The sequence below is a fragment of the Myxocyprinus asiaticus genome, chromosome 31 (genome assembly GCF_019703515.2).
Source record: "Myxocyprinus asiaticus isolate MX2 ecotype Aquarium Trade chromosome 31, UBuf_Myxa_2, whole genome shotgun sequence".
NCBI lineage: Eukaryota > Metazoa > Chordata > Actinopteri > Cypriniformes > Catostomidae > Myxocyprinus > Myxocyprinus asiaticus.
This window is the reverse complement of record NC_059374.1, coordinates 37878216-37896616: the sequence shown is the minus strand read 5'-3', so window position 1 is coordinate 37896616 and position 18401 is coordinate 37878216. Positions and strand designations below refer to the sequence as shown.

Genomic DNA, 18401 nt, shown 5'->3' with positions numbered 1-18401 from the left:
TTTGATGATTAAATCCTCATTCCTGCAGTTGTGTCTGTTTATAACTCACTGCTGGAGCAGACTCAAGCATACACTGATACAAAGTCAATAATTCACTGCGGGTGGAGAGTGTGTGTAAAAGACAGATATCAATATCTGGAAAGCTTCTTTTTTTGAGCATATATGATTCCTGGAATTATCAGGCTTTCTCATGTATGCTTTCCATATGTATGACTGTGCAGAGAGGACAGATGCTGCAGTGTTCAGGTGCACCAAGGTTGTTTGGGGGTGTTTTTGTGTGTGTTATGCAGTTTTATTGAGTTTGAGTTTTCAATATATATAAACTAGTCAATTGTTGGACTACTAATTGAGCAGTTGACCATCGTGACTTATCCATTCTTTTTATAGAAACATTTGGCCAAAACCACATGATTCCTATTTTGAATTCCGGCTGAAGTTATTCTATGTCCAGACCTCTGAAGGATGCCAGAGGGAAGGCGGTGTGTGTGTGTGTGTGTGTGTGTGTGTGTGTGTGTGTGTGTGTGGTGACAGCGTGGTGACATGATGAATCTTCAAGGGTGTGTCTGTCCATGCGAGGTTGTGTGTTGTGTGTTCAGATCTGTGTGTGTGTCTCTCGCTCCGATAGCATCCAGTAACATCATCCCTGTTTCCCCACCAATTTTTTTTTTATTATATATTTTGCACTGATGACATGATGAATGAGTCCCTGTCAGACTAGCCTGAGAAAAGATATTCATCTCGAGTGCGTGAGAGAGAACTTCCAGTGCCTGGAATTAAAGTATAAACTGTATCAGGAATAGGGTTAAAGGGCCACCATAAAACACAGCTGTGATCTGTGCCAATTTCCAAGTTTGCAAATAACACATTTACATTTTGTTTTTTGTTTCCATGTTTTTGCACTCGCTTTTTAAACACTAAATTAATTTTGTTTCTTTTTTTGACAATAGTTTTCTTTTTGAGCCGTGGTGCACTGGATTAGTGCAAATACTCGTGACACATACTTACATTTACACATTTGGCAGGCTTTTATCCAAAGCGACTTACAATGCATTAAAGGAACGCATTTTATCAGTTTGTGTGTTCCCTGGGAATCAAACCCATGATCTTGGTGTTGCTAGCGCCACCACAAGACTAAAAAGGAATCTAATTAAATTGTTTTTTGATTTGGAATAGATTTGTACATTGAACCTAATGTTATCAGTAACACATTTAAGCTTTCCATGTTTGTTTGTTTGTTTGTTTGTTTATTTCCCTTGTTTTCCGAAAAAAATTTTAGTTTCCTCTTATAACAAAATAGTTTGTGCCGTGTGGTTGTGTTTAGTGCACATTATTGCGACACTTAAGAACTGTTGTTCTCAAGAGCATGCAGGTTCAAATCCAACTGGCATCTTTTTGTCCCAGTTCCATTTACCCATTTTTCTCACCCTCTACTTTCTGCTCTTTACTCTATTGCATGTCTATATCATAAATAAAAAAAATTAAAAATAGGGGATGGAGGGGGGAAGGTTGCCATATAGGGGCTCAGCATTAGCAACCCATATACGATTATCTACAACAGCATTCACCCAAATCAAAGTTCCTTCAGGTGCATACTAATTTAATTAACCATAATCCAAATCAAAACCGTGAGATAACACCATTCGTCAAACGTTGACCTCTTTCCTCGCCTTTATTTATTGCCAGTGGAAGAGTGTAATTACAACACCTTTGGGAGGTTGCCCGTAGTAACCTCTGATCACAGCCAGAATAAGTGATGTGTCCTCGGGGAGCTCTCTGGTCTTGCTGCAGTGTGTGGGTTGTGGCTCTGGCTATTGATTTGGTTGGTGGGCTAATGAATCTCAGGGGAACACATACAAATAATTACTAAAAAGATCATCAAAGCTCTGCAAACTTCTGCTCTGCACATGAATAAATATAGTATGTGGAAAAGCTACTAGAAGGGTGGTGGAGGTGGCATACATGACCAGATGTAGTCAGAAGAAAACAATTTTTATTGCTGATGTTGCTCTTTTATAGTTTCTTACTTTCATAGACTTCTTGATATTCTTAATAACGTTTGTTGAACTATCAACATCATCTGTTGATGTTTCACTTAAATTCCCTTAGGAGAAATAAAAACAGAAACTAATGAGACAATGGTTGACATACAGTTAGAGTACAGAGCTATGTTATTTATGTGGATTGCATAGCTCAGATAATTTGGTCTTGGAAGAATTTGATTAAAAATGTTTGAATTCATATTGAAATCTCTGACTTTTGATTGCAGACTTTGATGTCTTGGCAAATCTGTGTACATTTTGAGACATTGTTGATATCTATTATGTAACTATAGGAAGCACATGTGCAATTGCTGGGGTATTTTATTTTATTTATTTTTTTTTCAGGAGAAACATCTGAGAAGCAGGAGACTTTACCAAAAGAGTCCATTTAATTTCTATTTAAAGTCAACATAAAACATATAGTACACTCACTGAGCACTTTATTAGGAACACTACAGTCCAAAATAAAGTGCCCGATGTGGTCTTCTACTGTTGTAGCCCATCTGCCTCAAGGTTCGACTACTCACTACCATTGCACAGAGGGGTTATCTGAGTTACCATAGCCTTTCTGTCAGCTCGAACCAGTCTGGCCATTCTACTGCCGCTCAATGGATGTTTTTTGTGTTGTTGGCGCAATTCTGAGTAAACCCTAGAGACTGTTGTGCGTTAAAATCCCAGGAGATCAGCAGTTACAGAAATACTCAAACCTGCCCGTCTGGCACCAACAATCATGCCATGGTTGAAATCACTGAGATCACATTTTTTCCCCCTATTCCTATGGTTAAATTGAACATTAACTGAAGCTCCTGACCCGTATCTGCATGGTTTTATGCACTGAACTGCTTCCACATGATTGACTGATAAGATAATCGCGTGAATAAGTAGGTGTACAAGTGTTCCTTATAAAGTGCTCAGTGAGTGTGGTTCACAACCCATTTTACTTCAATAATCGGATGTTTTCCAGAGAAAAACATGATGTCTAATAAGGAAAAACTAAAATCTAGATTCTGTCTATCAGAAATGTATTGGATTGTGAAAAGTGGGCGTTACATAGCAGAATGGCGTGGCTGTAGAGAAGTAGCTGAAAATGTAAGGGGGATTGATGAACATTTCAAAGTAAAATCATTTCAGATGTAGAGCAACTAATTACATTTTGATAAAAGATTACAAAGGGTCAATTTATGTCAAAATAGGGTTGATTTGGATTTCATGTGACTTTAAATGGAAGAACAATATGTACAAGATAAAATTAGTTCTGTACCAATGCAGTAGACCAGGGGGAGGTTCTGCAAGATGGTTATTGTTCTTAACCAGCCTGTAAACAATGACTAACATGACAGTTCACCCCCTCAAGGCTGTCTCATCCATAGAAACCACATCCTCCTCCTCCACCAATTCTATAGGCTGCATACGGAGAGGAGGATAGGGAGGGTAAGTGAGAGAATCAGACTTTAGGTGACATAATGTTGTGTCATATTCCACACAGAAGCTGAATTGTATCTATTTGAACTTAAGTCAGTCATGGCTTTAAAAGGAGCAGAGTAACTAGCTAACAGTAGCAATGCAACTAACATAACAAAATTTTTCAATAGCACTACAGTAGCTCAGCTATTACCAAAACTGTAGATTTTTCAGTACCAAGCTACTGTTCTCAATGAGAAGCTGTGTAACATGACAAATCAATTTGTTTGTTCATTAATTTCAATGAATCTGTTCTTTTATCTATCAAAGATATCTAGTTATATTCTGCTGTAAAGGCTTCACTGTAAATTTACAGTATCTGTTCAAGTTTAATGTTGTAAGCTAAACTGAAATTCTTGTTTTTGTGCCAGATAAATACTGCTCTGAGTGCAAAACTATATTATTTATTCTGCTAACATTATTTTATTCTCTTCTTTTAAAATGTATAATATTTAACACATTTTTGGTGTTGACTTCCTTTTTGGAAATCATTGTAAGGGGTTGCCATGTGTATGTACTTTTGTATAAACATTTGTGTGAATGTGTGTGTGTTCATATGCATGTATGCCCATGAGTGTAGGTGGGCAGGCTGGGGGGGGGGTCTTAGGGAAGAGGAAATGAGTCTTTGAATGATGTGCGCTCAGAGACATGGTAAAGAGCACTCTCCTAAGCGGCCAAGAGCAACTGATTGTACAACAAGCAATGATCGCATTAAGAGAGGGCAGCAGAAGGAACGAGCGAGAGAGGGAAACAAAAAGTGATAGAATGAAAGAAAGAGGGAAAGGGGAAGGAAATAAATTGACTTTGCTGGTGGCATAGTCTGCAGAGGGAACAAAATATAGGAGAAATTAGTCTTTCAATTCCATGTGCCACATCTACAAGTGTGTTAGTCTTAACAGTGCTATGCGTAGGTTTGTCGACATGTATGAGTGACCCAATAAACACTGCAACAGTGATTTTATCATTTATATAGTGGGAAACCAATTTGTATTTGAAGAAAAGTAAAAAAAATAAAAAATAAAAAAAGTATGTTTGTGCTATGAAGAGAATTACTTCCCAATGAATTGCTCTGTTTCTTTTTTTTTCATCCACCATTCCCTTCCTTTCTTAAAGACCCCACGAAATCGAGATCAATCAGAAATGACCCCAAGAAATCAGAGTTTTGTGGCTTTAAGTCCATGTCTGTTTGAACTTTGAGGCTGTTTAAATGCTAGTGTACTCCTAAAGTTGACAAAATTTACTTTTGGCGAAGTATTTTTCTCCCGGGCATATGAACCAAAAATATTGATGACATCATCTTGCACTCAGGGGGCATATGCAAATTTTTGTCCACTAATAATAATAATAAAAAAATCGAACAATATTTGCTCCCTCTTATACCACCTGCTTCTGACTAGCAATAGCACCAAATTACAATTCATAACTCTGAAATACTGTAAACTAAAGTCTTTTGGCCATTTCAAAAAATTGACAAGCCCTTTGAAATGTCAAGAAAATGGAAAACACAGGAAAACATAAAACTAATCGTCAAGCCATTTCATGGGTCTTTAACAGGGAAAAGCACAATTGCAGAAGCATCTGCAAAATCTTTCCCTGGATAAAAAGAAAAAGCAAAAAAATACAGCTAACAGATGGTGCCTCAAGGTGATTAGAGGTTGCAGATTGGAACACAAATTGTATTAAAAGAAATTAGACTTATACAAATTGAATTGCATGGCAAATGCAGGTGTCGTCACCTCCGTCATTTGAAAGTCTCTGCCATTGGCTGTTGATTAGAGGCTAAACAGATGCACCAATGAGATAGCATTTAATGTGTGTCTGTGTATTCTTGGCGGACAGGGTTCCCCAAATCATCTCCTTATCTTGACCTCCTCTATTTATCAATGTCATAATGTTAATTAGCAGGCCATTTAGTCACGAATAATGTCAAAAAAGGAACTTGTTTCTGATTGATCCTCCTTTGGGGATTCAGAAACAAGTGCGAGCCAGTCAGAAACAAGTGCGGTTTGAGGGATGCAAAATGCAGACAAAGAGAAAGGAGAAATGTAATAGTCGAGAGAGAGCAAAATCAGTGTATCTGCAAACTTAAGAAGAGCTCAGATTCATTCCGTGTGGACTGCAGCTGGATGTTTTTGTTGTTGTTGTTGTTGTTGTTGGCACCATTCTGAGTAAACTCTAGAGACTGTTGTGTGTTAAAATCCCAGGAGATCAACATTTACAGAAATACTCAAACCAGTCCGTCTGGCACCAACAATCATGCCACGGTTGAAATAACTGAGATCACATTTTTTCCCCATTCTTATGGTTGAATTGAACATTAACTGAAGCTCCTGACCTGATGTGATCTTGCACTGTCAGTAGTCATTCTCTTGTGTGTCCCTCAGCCTGCCCTGGGTCTTGTCTGTGGCCCCACTTAGACACAGACGACTTGAATGAGCTCTAATAAGTGAGTGGAAAAAAACAGGTATTAGCGCAAATTAGGTGAAGTGGGGACCTCGCTCCTTTTAATAGAGTCCGTACAACTCTGTGGAAAAAAATCAACAGGAACACACTAAAGCTGGGTGCACACTGTACAATTGTGTCTACAATTTGGACGTCTGAGACAAATGTTGGGAATTGTAAAGGATTTCTTCCCACATAGGTCAAAATCGTCAGTCTCAAATCGCTTAGTTTGATGCACCTACTAATGGCTGATCAATCGCGATGAATCTTAGCCTCAGATGAAGTTCTGACATCATCCGAAATTTTGGGTCATAATCCTGCAGTCGTTAGTGTTCCCCTTCACGTTTTGATTGATCAAAATCACCTCAAGTTCACTCTGAAGAATGAGCAGTCCACAAATTTCAGCAGGCACCATTTTTGTTGTTGTTCTTTTCCAGGCAAAACATTCCCAGCATTAGCGTGAGGGCTTGGGTTTGTGCGTTAGCATTTCAATTTTACAAAAGTTTGTGGAAACATTCAAACCTATCTGAATACTAAAAAACAAGCCTGTTTGTCTGCCATGTTGTGTCCTGGTCCCCTTGGTATGAACTAACAGTGTAGTTCTCTCATTTAGCGGTGCCCTAAACACTCTAAACAAGCACTCTTCTGCACTGCACTGCAGTTCCTTTGCAGACATCAGCAGACGGAAGAGCTTAGCACCGCGGTGAACCCTTGTACACCAAAACTGCACACCTGCCGTTCCGGGAGAGGACGCAGCCTCCTTCAGCTCTCATTAGCTGCTGTAGCACTCACAGAGTATGAGTCCATCCTGCGCTCTGCGGTGTTTTTTGCTGAACATACGGCGAGTGACCAGCTGTTTTATTTCATCTAAACAAACAGCTGAGCCTGCTGTGTGCTCTAGTGGGAGGTTTAGCCACTAGCAATGCCATAAGCTAACTTCAGAGGCTAATTTAAGCTAGTTTTTCCATTTAAACAGCATTTATTAATTGTTTAATATAGTAATTTAGAGATGTAGCTGGATAGTCTTCATATTCCATCAACAATCATGATAATGTCAAATATGATTCTGTTTTATTGATGGAAGCAGATGTCTAGACATACATTTGTGTTTATATTATGGTGAGGACCTCACATTAAGTTGTTTTCTTAAATTAAGCGAACTATAATTGCCACCCTTGCTTAAAAAGGCAGCTTTAACCAGACTAATGTGGTTAGCTGGTTTCCCAGCCTAGCCATGAGGTTAGACTGATCTGTTTTGATGGTTTTAGCATGATTTGGGGTTCTTGACAGCGTGTTAGGCTGAATGACCAGCTTAAACCATCTAAGAGCAGAAAACCACCTTAGGCTGGTTTAAGCTGTTTGCTTCAGCAGGGTTGGCCAGGCTGGGAGAGCAGCTTAAACCATCTGAAGACCTGTTTGACCTGGCTAGGAGTTAAACCCTTTTAAGCCAGCTAAGACCAGCAAATCTAGTTCATTTATTTATTTATTTATTTATTTATTTATTTTTGTTTTTTCAGCAGCACAGTCTTGTTTTTCAGGTATAGCATTTGGTCCACATGAAGATTTTAACATGCTAACACAAATATTTATCCTTACTTTCTTTAACAATCACATGCTAAAATCATATCCCTTCCCCCCCTTGGAGTTTGGAAAGCACTCCAAGATTTAAGCAAATCAAATCCTGGAAAGTAGTCAAAAATCAGCAATTGCAATCTTAAGGGTGTCACCATGCTAGCCATGTGCAATTGAAGCGTGTAAAGCTAACATCATTCATCCGATGGCAGCTTTAGCTGCTCGGGCTTAGCCTCTCTTTTTGAGCGGGGTTTGGGGGGATCAGGGGCTGCTTTTGTCCTCTGTTGGCCCGTGCCTTAGTGATGTAAATTCAGGGTGGCCTCTGGCTCCTTATCTCTAGGGTTAAGGCTCACACTGCTCTTTCCACAAGCTATTATCATAAGGGCCAGACTCTAAGCGCAGGCTGCTAGCGTTATCCATACCAAAGGCTGGGCCATGCAGGGGAACGTTGATGGGATTAGCATTTTAACACAGTGTGAGCCTAAACCCCTGAACTCTTCTGTCACGGGGGGCAAGTCCCCAGTGGCTTGCCAGCTCACTATGTGGCACCCTAAATTAGTGTGCTAGATAAAAAGCTGCATTGTGTTTTTTACTTGGGTTGGAAATTTTGTTTTTGAATGCTTGACTACAACTGACAAGAGGGGTAAAACATTGTTTTATGAGAACATTAATCTGCTTTCCAAGAATATTGAGTGTGTCAAACTTCAGAAAGAAACATCTTTCGCATTTACTTTTTCAGGGTGTACAAGAAATCAAATTATGAACAATTTATCGGTGCATGTTATTCCAAAGAAATTTTAATTTTTTTTGTCTTTGTTAATCAAAATATAATAACTTGCACTTCCTATAAAATGACTTTCGTGTTTTGCTGACATCACTTAGGCCACGCAGGCTACTGGATAATTTAAACATTCAGGTCTGACTCAATTCTGGTATGTAACGCCCACTTTTCATGATCCAACCACTTCACAATTAATAAAATAAAGTCCCGCCCCACATTTTTCTCATTAAATATCTTGTCTTACTCGGAAATTACACATTATAGAAGTAAAATGGGTTGTGAACGTTATTTCATGTTCAAACATGGAAATTATGACTCCCAAGACGAATGTTGATTTGTGTGTTTGTTTCCAGGACAGATATTGAAAGCCTGTTTGTTTTCAGTCCCTCACTAAACCTCATGATCTCTATGAAAACATGTAACCTTGCAACCGTAGTGAGACATTGTCTCGTAGGAGCTTGAAAATAAGTGTGATGTCAGTCCTGATGTCTCTTTCTTTCTGTGTTTTCCCAGGATCCCGTCTGCGGCAGGAAGACTCTCCGCCCCGCATTGTGGAACACCCCTCTGATCTGATCGTATCCAAGGGTGAGCCTGCCACCCTAAACTGCAAGGCGGAAGGGCGGCCCACCCCCACCGTGGAGTGGTACAAGGATGGAGAACGAGTTGAAACCGACAAAGATGACCCTCGATCCCACCGCATGCTCCTGCCCACAGGCTCGCTGTTCTTCCTGCGTATTGTACACGGCCGTCGCAGCAAACCGGACGAAGGGGCGTACGTTTGTGTGGCTCGAAACTACTTGGGGGAAGCAGTCAGTCGCAATGCCTCATTGGAAGTAGCATGTAAGTCTGGACTTTTGAAACTATTGTCTTGTGTAACAGTAATAAGCAGCGCTGGGGAACTCCTTTTCAATGTGGAACCAACTAAACTTAAGGTGATAGTTCACCCAAAAATATCTCTAAATACTTTTTTTTTTTAGACAAATCTTAGATTTTTCAAGCTGTTTCAGAACAAACAAGCTTTTAGCTTTTCCCTTTGACTCAGCAGCAGAAATGATGGTATATTTTCCACTGGGCAATATAGTCCCTGAAATGTTTACAATTACAGAATGTTTTTCTATTTGTGCTGCACACTGATATACACAGTTGCTAGGTGAACCAGTGTTTCGCATTGTAGCTGTAATGGCATTGTGTATTTTAGCACAACTGCAAAGCTTTTTCGACCAATCAGGATCCAGGACCATAACCATCCTTTTTAAAATGTTATTTTAATGGTAGTCCTGTTTGCTATACTGTTGCTGTTTTAACATTACTTCTGTTTGCTTTACTGTTGCTGTTTTAACATTACATCTGTTTGCTATACCATTGCTATTGGGACTTTGTAATCTTTGTGAATAGTGAATACATTCTAGCATCTAAAGCTGCTTTCTGGTCCTTTTTTGTCTTAGTGCAACATTAAAGCTGACTAAACGTGCTTTGCCAATATTCCAAGGCAGAAATCATTTGAGATTAAGGAGTATTGGTTTTGCTCTGTTGGGTTTGTAGTCTAGACCTGCAGTCTAAGTAAGCTGCTATCTTAAAGTTTGTTTCAGCCCCTAGCTGATCAATACAGTGGCCTCTCTTATGCATTGTTATGAAAATAGGGGCAATCCATCATGAAATAAGGATATGATGATAAATATTGAATGAATGGATAACTAAATTGTCTCTTTGCATTGCCGCCAAGACCCCAAGCAGTAATGAGAGGGTGTGTGTGTTTAGCTGAAAGGGTAACTCTAGAGGAAGGGATTGTGGGAAGGTTTTGAGAGCCAGTAAAAATTTGAATGCTTCTGCATTTTCTATTTTTAGCCTGTAATTGATGATACAGGATGGTGATGTGGGTTAAAGGGTGGAAATACAGAGATGATATGTGTGTTTAGTTGTTGGTAAGGGTAACTTTAGAGTAACAGTAACCTTGAGAACTTTAGCAATTGTGGGAAGGTTTTCAATACAATATTTTTGAATGCATTTTCTATTTTTTACCTGTAATTGATAATATACAAGTGTGATTTGGGTTAGAGATAATTAACCCCATTTTTTTTTTTTTTTGTATGGAACACAACAGAATAATTTGTATTGAATCTTCATGAAGCTTTTTCATACAACATTTCATAGTGACCTTGGCTGTCAAGCTCCAAAAAGGACAAAAAACACCATAAACGTTGTTTATACGTATTATGGACTATATTCCAAGTCTTCTGAAGTCATAAAATATCTCTCATATCAAATATGGCACCTTTAAACATGTCATGTCAGGTTTGAAGTCAATGATGTTTGGTCACATTCAAGAGCCAACTTTATCTTTCATTAATGATGTCAAACCTGGTGGTTATACAAAACTATTGTATGGCTTCAGAAGACTTGTGCACACAAGTCATATGGACTACTTTTATGGTGCTTTTTTGAGTCCTTTGTGGAGCTTTGTATGGAAAAAATGGCCAGGATATTTTTCAAAAATTCACCCTTTGTGTTCCATGGAAGAGCGAAAGTCATAAGACACATGAGGGTGAGGAATCAATGAAGAATTTAAATGTTTGGGTAAACTATTCCTTTAAATGGTATAAATGCGAAGTGTGTGTGTGTGTGTGTGTGTTTTCAATCATGTAGCTGGCAGGGAGTGTGTGTTTTCTCTGATCCTCTCTCAGCTCTTCTGAGGCAGTGGTGGCGGCCCCCAGGTGCTAACTGTGTGACAGTGGCTTGATCTATCGATCACACTAAGAGGAGTCTCCTCGCCTAAATGAAACTTCCTGAAAAATTGATGAAGTCCCGGATAATTCCTCTTTTTGACTTCTCTTCCTGATCTCACTCTCTCACTCCCCCCTCTCTCTGTTTTCCCTTGCTCTTTCCATTTCTAGCATAAGCTAAGTCAGAGTCCACTGGAAGACTTTAAATAAGCTGTAGAGTGTTTTACGACCCTCAGGTGAGAGGTCAAGGGTCACAGAGGTCAGCGGGACAGTGGATACTCAAGCTACAGCAGGAAAAACCCTCAGCTGTGTTACGTTACACAATTTCCACTCATAAAACTTATCTTAACTAGTGTGAGATCACAGAAGTGGAGCCAGTCTAAACCAGTGTAGCTCTTGTGTCGCTCCAAACAAAGTATGCTTTATCTGTCACACCATAGAAAATATTGTGAAGCGACACAGCTTTCTCCAGATGTAAATGTTGATTTTGTAGCCAGCTGTGTATATGTGATCTACATGAAATACTCTCAGACACATATGTAAAAAAAAAAATAAAATAAAAAATCCTCCAAAATAAACAGCTAGGCTTCAGTGACAAACTGAAAAATGTGTAGAAATTTCCAGACTATTTTGCAGCATTCATTTTGGAGTTTTTGACTCCACTTGCAATTCAAATACTTTTTCATCTTCAGCCATAAACGTTCTCACAGTGCAACAGTGTTGGGGAAGCTAATTTAAAACTGTAGCTTGCTAAGCTACAAGCTATTGCTTATTTAAAGTAAAGCAACAGTCAAGTGACTATTTAAAAAAAAAAAAAAAAACAGTTAGCTTCACTACAAGCTACTTTGAGAGAGAGAAAAGAAGAAAAAGGCAAGCTATTTGAAGTTATTTTATAATTTATACTTTAACCAGAACAGTATTTATCTGGCAAAAAAAAAAAAAAAAAAAGAAAGAAAGAAAAAAATGAGGGTTTTTTGGATGAATGAATCTTGATTAGGGTGACAGCATTATATTCAAACAGATACATCTATACAAAATACAACTAAAATGATTAGAATTTAAGTCAAAAACATAGTGATAAACAGCAGCGTTTAACTAAATATTTTGCTGTAAAAATGACCCAAAAAGCTGCACAGAGACTTAAATCCATGAATTGTTTTTTTTTATTTAAAAAGGTTCATTTACGATGGGGGCCTGGGTAGCTCAGCGAGTAAAGACACTGACTACCACACCTGGAGTCGCGAGTTCGAATCCAGGGTGTGCTGAGTGACTCCAGCCAGGTCTCCTAAGCAGCCAAATTGGCCTGGTTGCTAGGGAGGGTAGAGTCACATGGGGTAACCTCCTCATGGTCGCTATAATGTGTGGTTCTTGCTCTCGGTGGGGAGTGTAGCGAGTTGTGCGTGGATGCCGCGTGAAGCCTCCACACGCGCTATGTCTCCGCGGTGATGTGCTCAACAAGCCATGTGATAAGATGTGTGGATCGGCGGCCCAGACGCAAAGGCAACTGAGATTCGCCACCTGGATTGAGGCAAGTCACTATGCCACCACGAGGACTTAGAGCACATTAGGAATTGGGCATTCCAAATTGGGGAGAAAAGGGTAGAAAAAGAAAAGAAAAAAATGAAGGTTAATTTCACAAAACCAATTTATGAAATCTAGTCAGAATTTCCAAGGCTACAAAAACATATACAACTGCAAAACGTAGTGTGTTATGCTACACCACACTGCTACTTGTTGGGAAAGTAAATTGTTACTGGAAAAGCTAAACAGCTTTGAAAACAGCTGATCTACTGTCACACTACTCAAAAATGTATTAAGTTAACAGCGTCACTACTTTTAGTTTGTCATTCCCCAACACTGTTACAATATATGTCCCCATCTCTCACTCTCTCTTGCGCGAAGTCAAGACGCACCCCTGCGAGTTGAGTGAATGGTTCTGTTGAAACAGATTGCAGGCAGGCGTTCGTTGTGGACCATTGGAGCCGCCCGATCAGAGAGACCTCAAGCTGGGCTGCAGGAAGCAAAGAGAGGCCTTTGAAAAGAGCTCGCTGCATTATTAATAACAGGGCAGATTGCAGGGAGGTGTTCGCTGACGCAGGATTATCTCAAATGCTAGTCTTTAACAATTGACTAATAGTAATGCAACAAAGGTGACACAGATCTGGTTATGGATGTTTGTGTCCTATAGAGTTGAAAGAGATGGTGTGAAAAGAGCTAATTCTGTCGCCATTTAATGCTTCTGATGTATGTTAAAAAGTACCAAAAAGGCACTTTTAATCAAGCAATATTTTTTTTTTCTGAAACAGTTCTTTGTTTCATATGACCTAGTGTTGTTTAGTGTTATACTGTAAGTAGGCCCAGATGGAATCTGCAGACTTTTCAAGCATTTTCTGCACTGATTTTGAGGGAAAATGGGATTTAAACATGGTCAAATGTGCTAAACAGAGCTGAGAGTGTTATAATCTTATTGGTAGCTAAAAGGGACATTTTCCGAATTTTATGACAGGTGTTGCAATTTTGCGTGTGCTGACAGATCCAAATTTTCACAATTTATCAGAAACAGCATACCATCCAGGAGCATATGGCTAACTATAAAATGCAAAAGTCTGGTTCCGGATGTAAAAATACCATTCATTTTTATTTTATTTTTTTCACTGGGGAATTGATTTCTAGTGGTAAAAGACAGACCTACCATGAGCTCTGAGGTTTTTAAGTGATGGTTTATGCTTCTGTTGAAGCCACCAGTCTGTGTTATTTCAACTTCATTTGAAAAAAATAAAAAAATAAAAAATGGCAGAATTTCTGGTGAAGAACTACATTACCCACGATCCTGAAGGGAAACGATCCACCATTCAGAGAATTGCGGCGAACAAAGCATTCCAAAAGAGCTCTGTAGTGACCACCTACTCCCATGACACACTGTGAATAGACCTTATTAACGGGTGTGAGGGATAGGCTTACATCTCTTCAATGGCAAGCACGGTATAAGGTGTAAAAAGCTCCTAGATCACAACTGATTTTACACAACTCATGTTGTCTGGAGTTTTTTGTCTGCTGAATGTTTTTGAACAGATGTTTTTTTCAATGTTTTATCCACGGAATGATCCAAAAACACTTTAAACTGCAGTACAGCCCATACGGTCTATGAGCCAATCGAGTTGGTCTCCCTACACTCTCAAAATACTTTGCATATATCTAAATATTTTGCAATGCAATTAAAAGAAATAGTTTATATACTTACAGTCAACAACTTTATATGAATAGTTTTATATTTGTCCATCGTTTTTGATTCGATTACATTATTCACAACCAGGTCTTGATATTAACACCCGCCCATCCACCAAATGCGGGTGAAAATCAGCAGTGGCAGGTAACTCCATCACCTTTACTAGACAATTTGGCAGGTGGCCGCAGCCAAAGCAAAGTTAACTGTTTTCATCTCACATCCAGCGTTTTATAAGCGATAATTATGCTTCTCATATCGGACATGCGGATCTCAGCGGGGAGAATGAGGCGTGGTTTCGCGCGAACCGCCACATCAGCGTGCTCGAGATAGAGCCAGAGCTCTGGGACAGCGCAGAGTGAAACTCATGTGATTCAGTCGGGTTCTGACATCACGGTGGCCGGGGGAGACTATAAAGCTTATGTGACCCATTTTAATTCTACAAAGAACATTCTAGGAAAAAGCCCTATATGGGGGAAGTCAAAACTATCAAACTGCTGACATTATAAACAGCACTGGTGAAAAGTGTGCCCTGCATCAATATTGATTACAATTTTTTTTATTTTGTTTTATTTTTTTATACATATCATCATTCAAACTAAAATGTTTTTACTGCAATAACACTAACTGGTAACTGGTAGAGATGCATATTAAATCAATAAGGGTGAATCTATATGACTTCATTTTTATTAATAATAATTATTCTGTCATCATTCAGTCACCCTTAGGACTTTCTTCCAAAAAAAAAAAAAGATTCATGTATTTTTCCATTCATGGAAAATGATGCAGTGAAAGTAAATACTGACTGAGTTTATTCTGCCTTACAGCTCCATTGTATTATCCATTTTTATGCCATGTAATGATGTACTGTGAAAGTTGTAGTTAAAGGTTTCTAAACATGTTTAGGCTCTTTGGTTTTCATAACAAATACTATTGCTGATTTTTTAGGAAGAATATCTGTATTCGCCTTACCACAGTAATGTGGAGCCATCCATGGTCTTACCTGTGCCAATGACATTATCATTGCAAATGCCACTGTGAAAAAAAAAAATGGAAGAACAATAGTAAACTTTCATAAAGGCAAGTACATATTAGAATGGTTAAAGTGGTTATAATCTGGACTTCCATGAACCAATGGACAAATTATTGACAAAGTTTCCCTCCTGTTCTGTCCTACTCCAGTTAATTGGTCATGTTTTCCTTCAGATATTCTAAGAGATTACTTAAATCATTAGGTTTGTGTCCTGCTGAACTCATATCATTATTGTTCAAATAAAATGTCCAAAATAAATGCATGCAGTTACAGTCTCCAGTTAGGGACGGGGGATTTTGGCCAGTGAAAATACTGAGTGGCTACTGACTTAGAAACACCACTAGCCACAGTGGCCGGTTAGCTAAAAATGTAATGTTAAGCTCTGTTCACAACGCTTCATGAGATTGTAGTTCATGCCCTCATAGAAGACGTTAAGTACCTTTGTCTTTATGTCTGATTTTCAAATACTTTTTACTTTAAATCAAAGCATGTAATCATTGGATTCACCTCAGAGCTAGTTGGTTTGAATATTATAAAATCCCTATGGAAAAAATGTATGGGAAAAACACATCCTGAACCTAGCTGAAAAAGTGGCCAGGCACTGTTGCACTCTACTTCAGACGTACTATAGTTTAGTTTGGGGTGTAGTAATCCCAATTTTCCATACTATAGCTATGGGACCTACTGTACATTATAGTATGCAAAGTTTGTGATAGTATGCCAATCACATATTCTCTTATATTAAGCTTAATTCATCTCTGTTTCTTATATTAATAAACAACTTGCCACAATATCCTTGTGCATGTACATTTCTTTATCTAGTTTAAATTCACTGTGATATACGGCTTCTCTTTTTTATCCCTGTGGCATTCCATGTTTCTCAAAGTGATATTTTGTTCTTTTATTGCTAGTTTTTCTCTTTCTGTATTTTTCTGCCTGTCTCTCTATCTCTCTAGCTCTCTCTCTTTCTTTTCTTTCTCTGGATAAACTGGGTCAATGAGCGGGTTCATAAATCATTGTGAAGAGTATGTTAGTCACAGGCAAACCCTGCTTTGAATAAATTTGCCAAAGCGATGAAATAGCTGGTCGGGCTTGTACACAAGCCATGTGACAAGCCTCACCTGGGGCGAACAGGCATTCAGGAAAATGTTAATTGGCTGCCTGTATCTTTTCTCGGTTGCAGAGGTTTGTGTGTATTATAAGTCTGGGGGCAACAAGCTTGTTGAACATTGGGCTATTAATTGAGCATGGGAGTGTGAACAGGTCAGAAAGTGTGTGTGTATGTATGTTTGTGTTAGTCTGCTAATAGTCTGCGCTAATTACAGTGAGGGATCATGCATGTGCTTTAAGTCTCAACAAAAAGTGCTTTTGCGTTCACTTGTAACCTTTAAGACTATGCAAATTGGGGACCGGGGAAACAGATGTCAGGCTGGTTAGTTAAAAGGCCACCAGTGTGGGATTGGTTGGCATGTTTGAAAAGGTTCTTTTGATATGCTCCAGTGTGCCACTTTAGCAATTAAGAGCATTGTTAAGCAATATTTTGAAGTGGTAAGATTAAGTAATTAGTGGGAAAATTATGCTTTCTTGTGGAAAGCGTCTGCAATACGCCTTTAGCTGTTTGACCATGTGTCCAGCATCAGTAAAATGTAAGACAATGAATCTGATTGGACAAGTGGGTCAAGATTTTAGCTTGTTAGTTTGGGCAGTGAGCCCCTGCTGGTAGATGCTGTAACTACACCATTAAGCAGGCAATAAGCCTGTTTCACCATTGACGGCCATTCAAAGTAGTCATGTATTTAGCAAGCAACACATAAATTATAAAATACAGTATATTATAGTGGATGTTTTACAAGTACTTTTTTTTATTTTTTTAGGGCTGTTAACAGTGTGAAATAGACTTGTTTTTCCCTGTATGTCGCCTCTGACATCACAGCTTGTGTCCTGGCCTGGAGCAAGGATTTTTAATATACAGCTGGGCATGGGACTGTGCTTTTTCTTGTGGTGTCATCAGCCAATTAGTGTTGTTATGATGTCATTTCCCTGCAGCTCCAGTGTACTTTGTTCACTACTTTTGAAATGAATGTCAATGATAACTAATGGCTTTCTCCAGGAATATAAGAACTCTTTAGATTGAATGCTCACAATTAGAGCAGGAACAGTCTGTCTGGCTTTAAATGTCTTCTCAGAGAACATTACATAAAACGGGTACAAACGACAGACAACTGAGAGAGTGAGAGAGAGAGAGAGAGAGTGTGTGTGTGTGTGTGTGTGTGTGTGTGTGTGTGTGTGTGTGTGAGTAAATTAATCAAACACACTCACATACACTCGTTCTCTCCTGCTTGATTGTAAATGTCAGTGTCAGTGTCCTCTGACCCTCGCTAACTCAGTGTTATCCCAGGATATGAGCCATGGAAGCTGCAGGTTCTAGGGGTTGGTGATTAAGTTGAAAGCGGACGGGTGTCAGGATGTATCCGAAGCCCACAGGGAATTTTCGCCTCTGATAAGCAAAAGGGAAGGAGAGGTTCAGGCAGAGAGGAGGAGGTTGGATGGATCTCTAGCCTATGATAAAGGAGAAAGGAATAAAATCCCTGATTGAATGTGTCAACGTTGTATATCTGAAATGCTGGAGTCAGCTGCAACACCATAAAGAGCAACCTGCTTATCTGCAGCATGTTAGGTTACACATACACACACACACACACACACACACACACACAGACACACACACACACACACACACTGTCTGCAATGAGAAGGAGCAATGCAGATTTTGGGCTTATCTTACTGTCATATCTTGGTGTGTGTGTATGTGTGACTAATCACTCTGCTCAGTGGCTAGATGATATTAAACGATTTTTCATTGTACGTCGAGGTGAATCTCACGAAACCTGACAAAAACATAGTCAGCTCATATTTCACCACAAAATCAAAAGAAAGCAATCAGAAATGAAGACACTTGAGGACCATTTGGATTTTTTGCATTGTGACATAATTTTCATGACAATAAAGCACATTGACACATTCTTATCCTCTTCATATTGTAATTTTTTTAAAATACGAATATGTATATATATATATATATATATATATATATATATATATATATATATATATATATATATATATATAT

General features: G+C 38.8%; 1 protein-coding gene across 4 annotated transcripts in view; it reads left to right on the top strand.

Moving 5' to 3' along the window:
• The window catches only part of LOC127422660 (roundabout homolog 2-like), a 658906-nt gene that overhangs the window by 403883 nt on the left and 236622 nt on the right, over positions 1-18401 (top strand). For all 4 annotated transcript variants that reach the window (XM_051666431.1, XM_051666430.1, XM_051666429.1 and 1 more), the window contains exon 3: positions 8809-9135. In XM_051666431.1, the coding sequence (XP_051522391.1) occupies positions 8809-9135 (327 nt within the window). The remainder of the gene's footprint in view (positions 1-8808; positions 9136-18401) is intronic.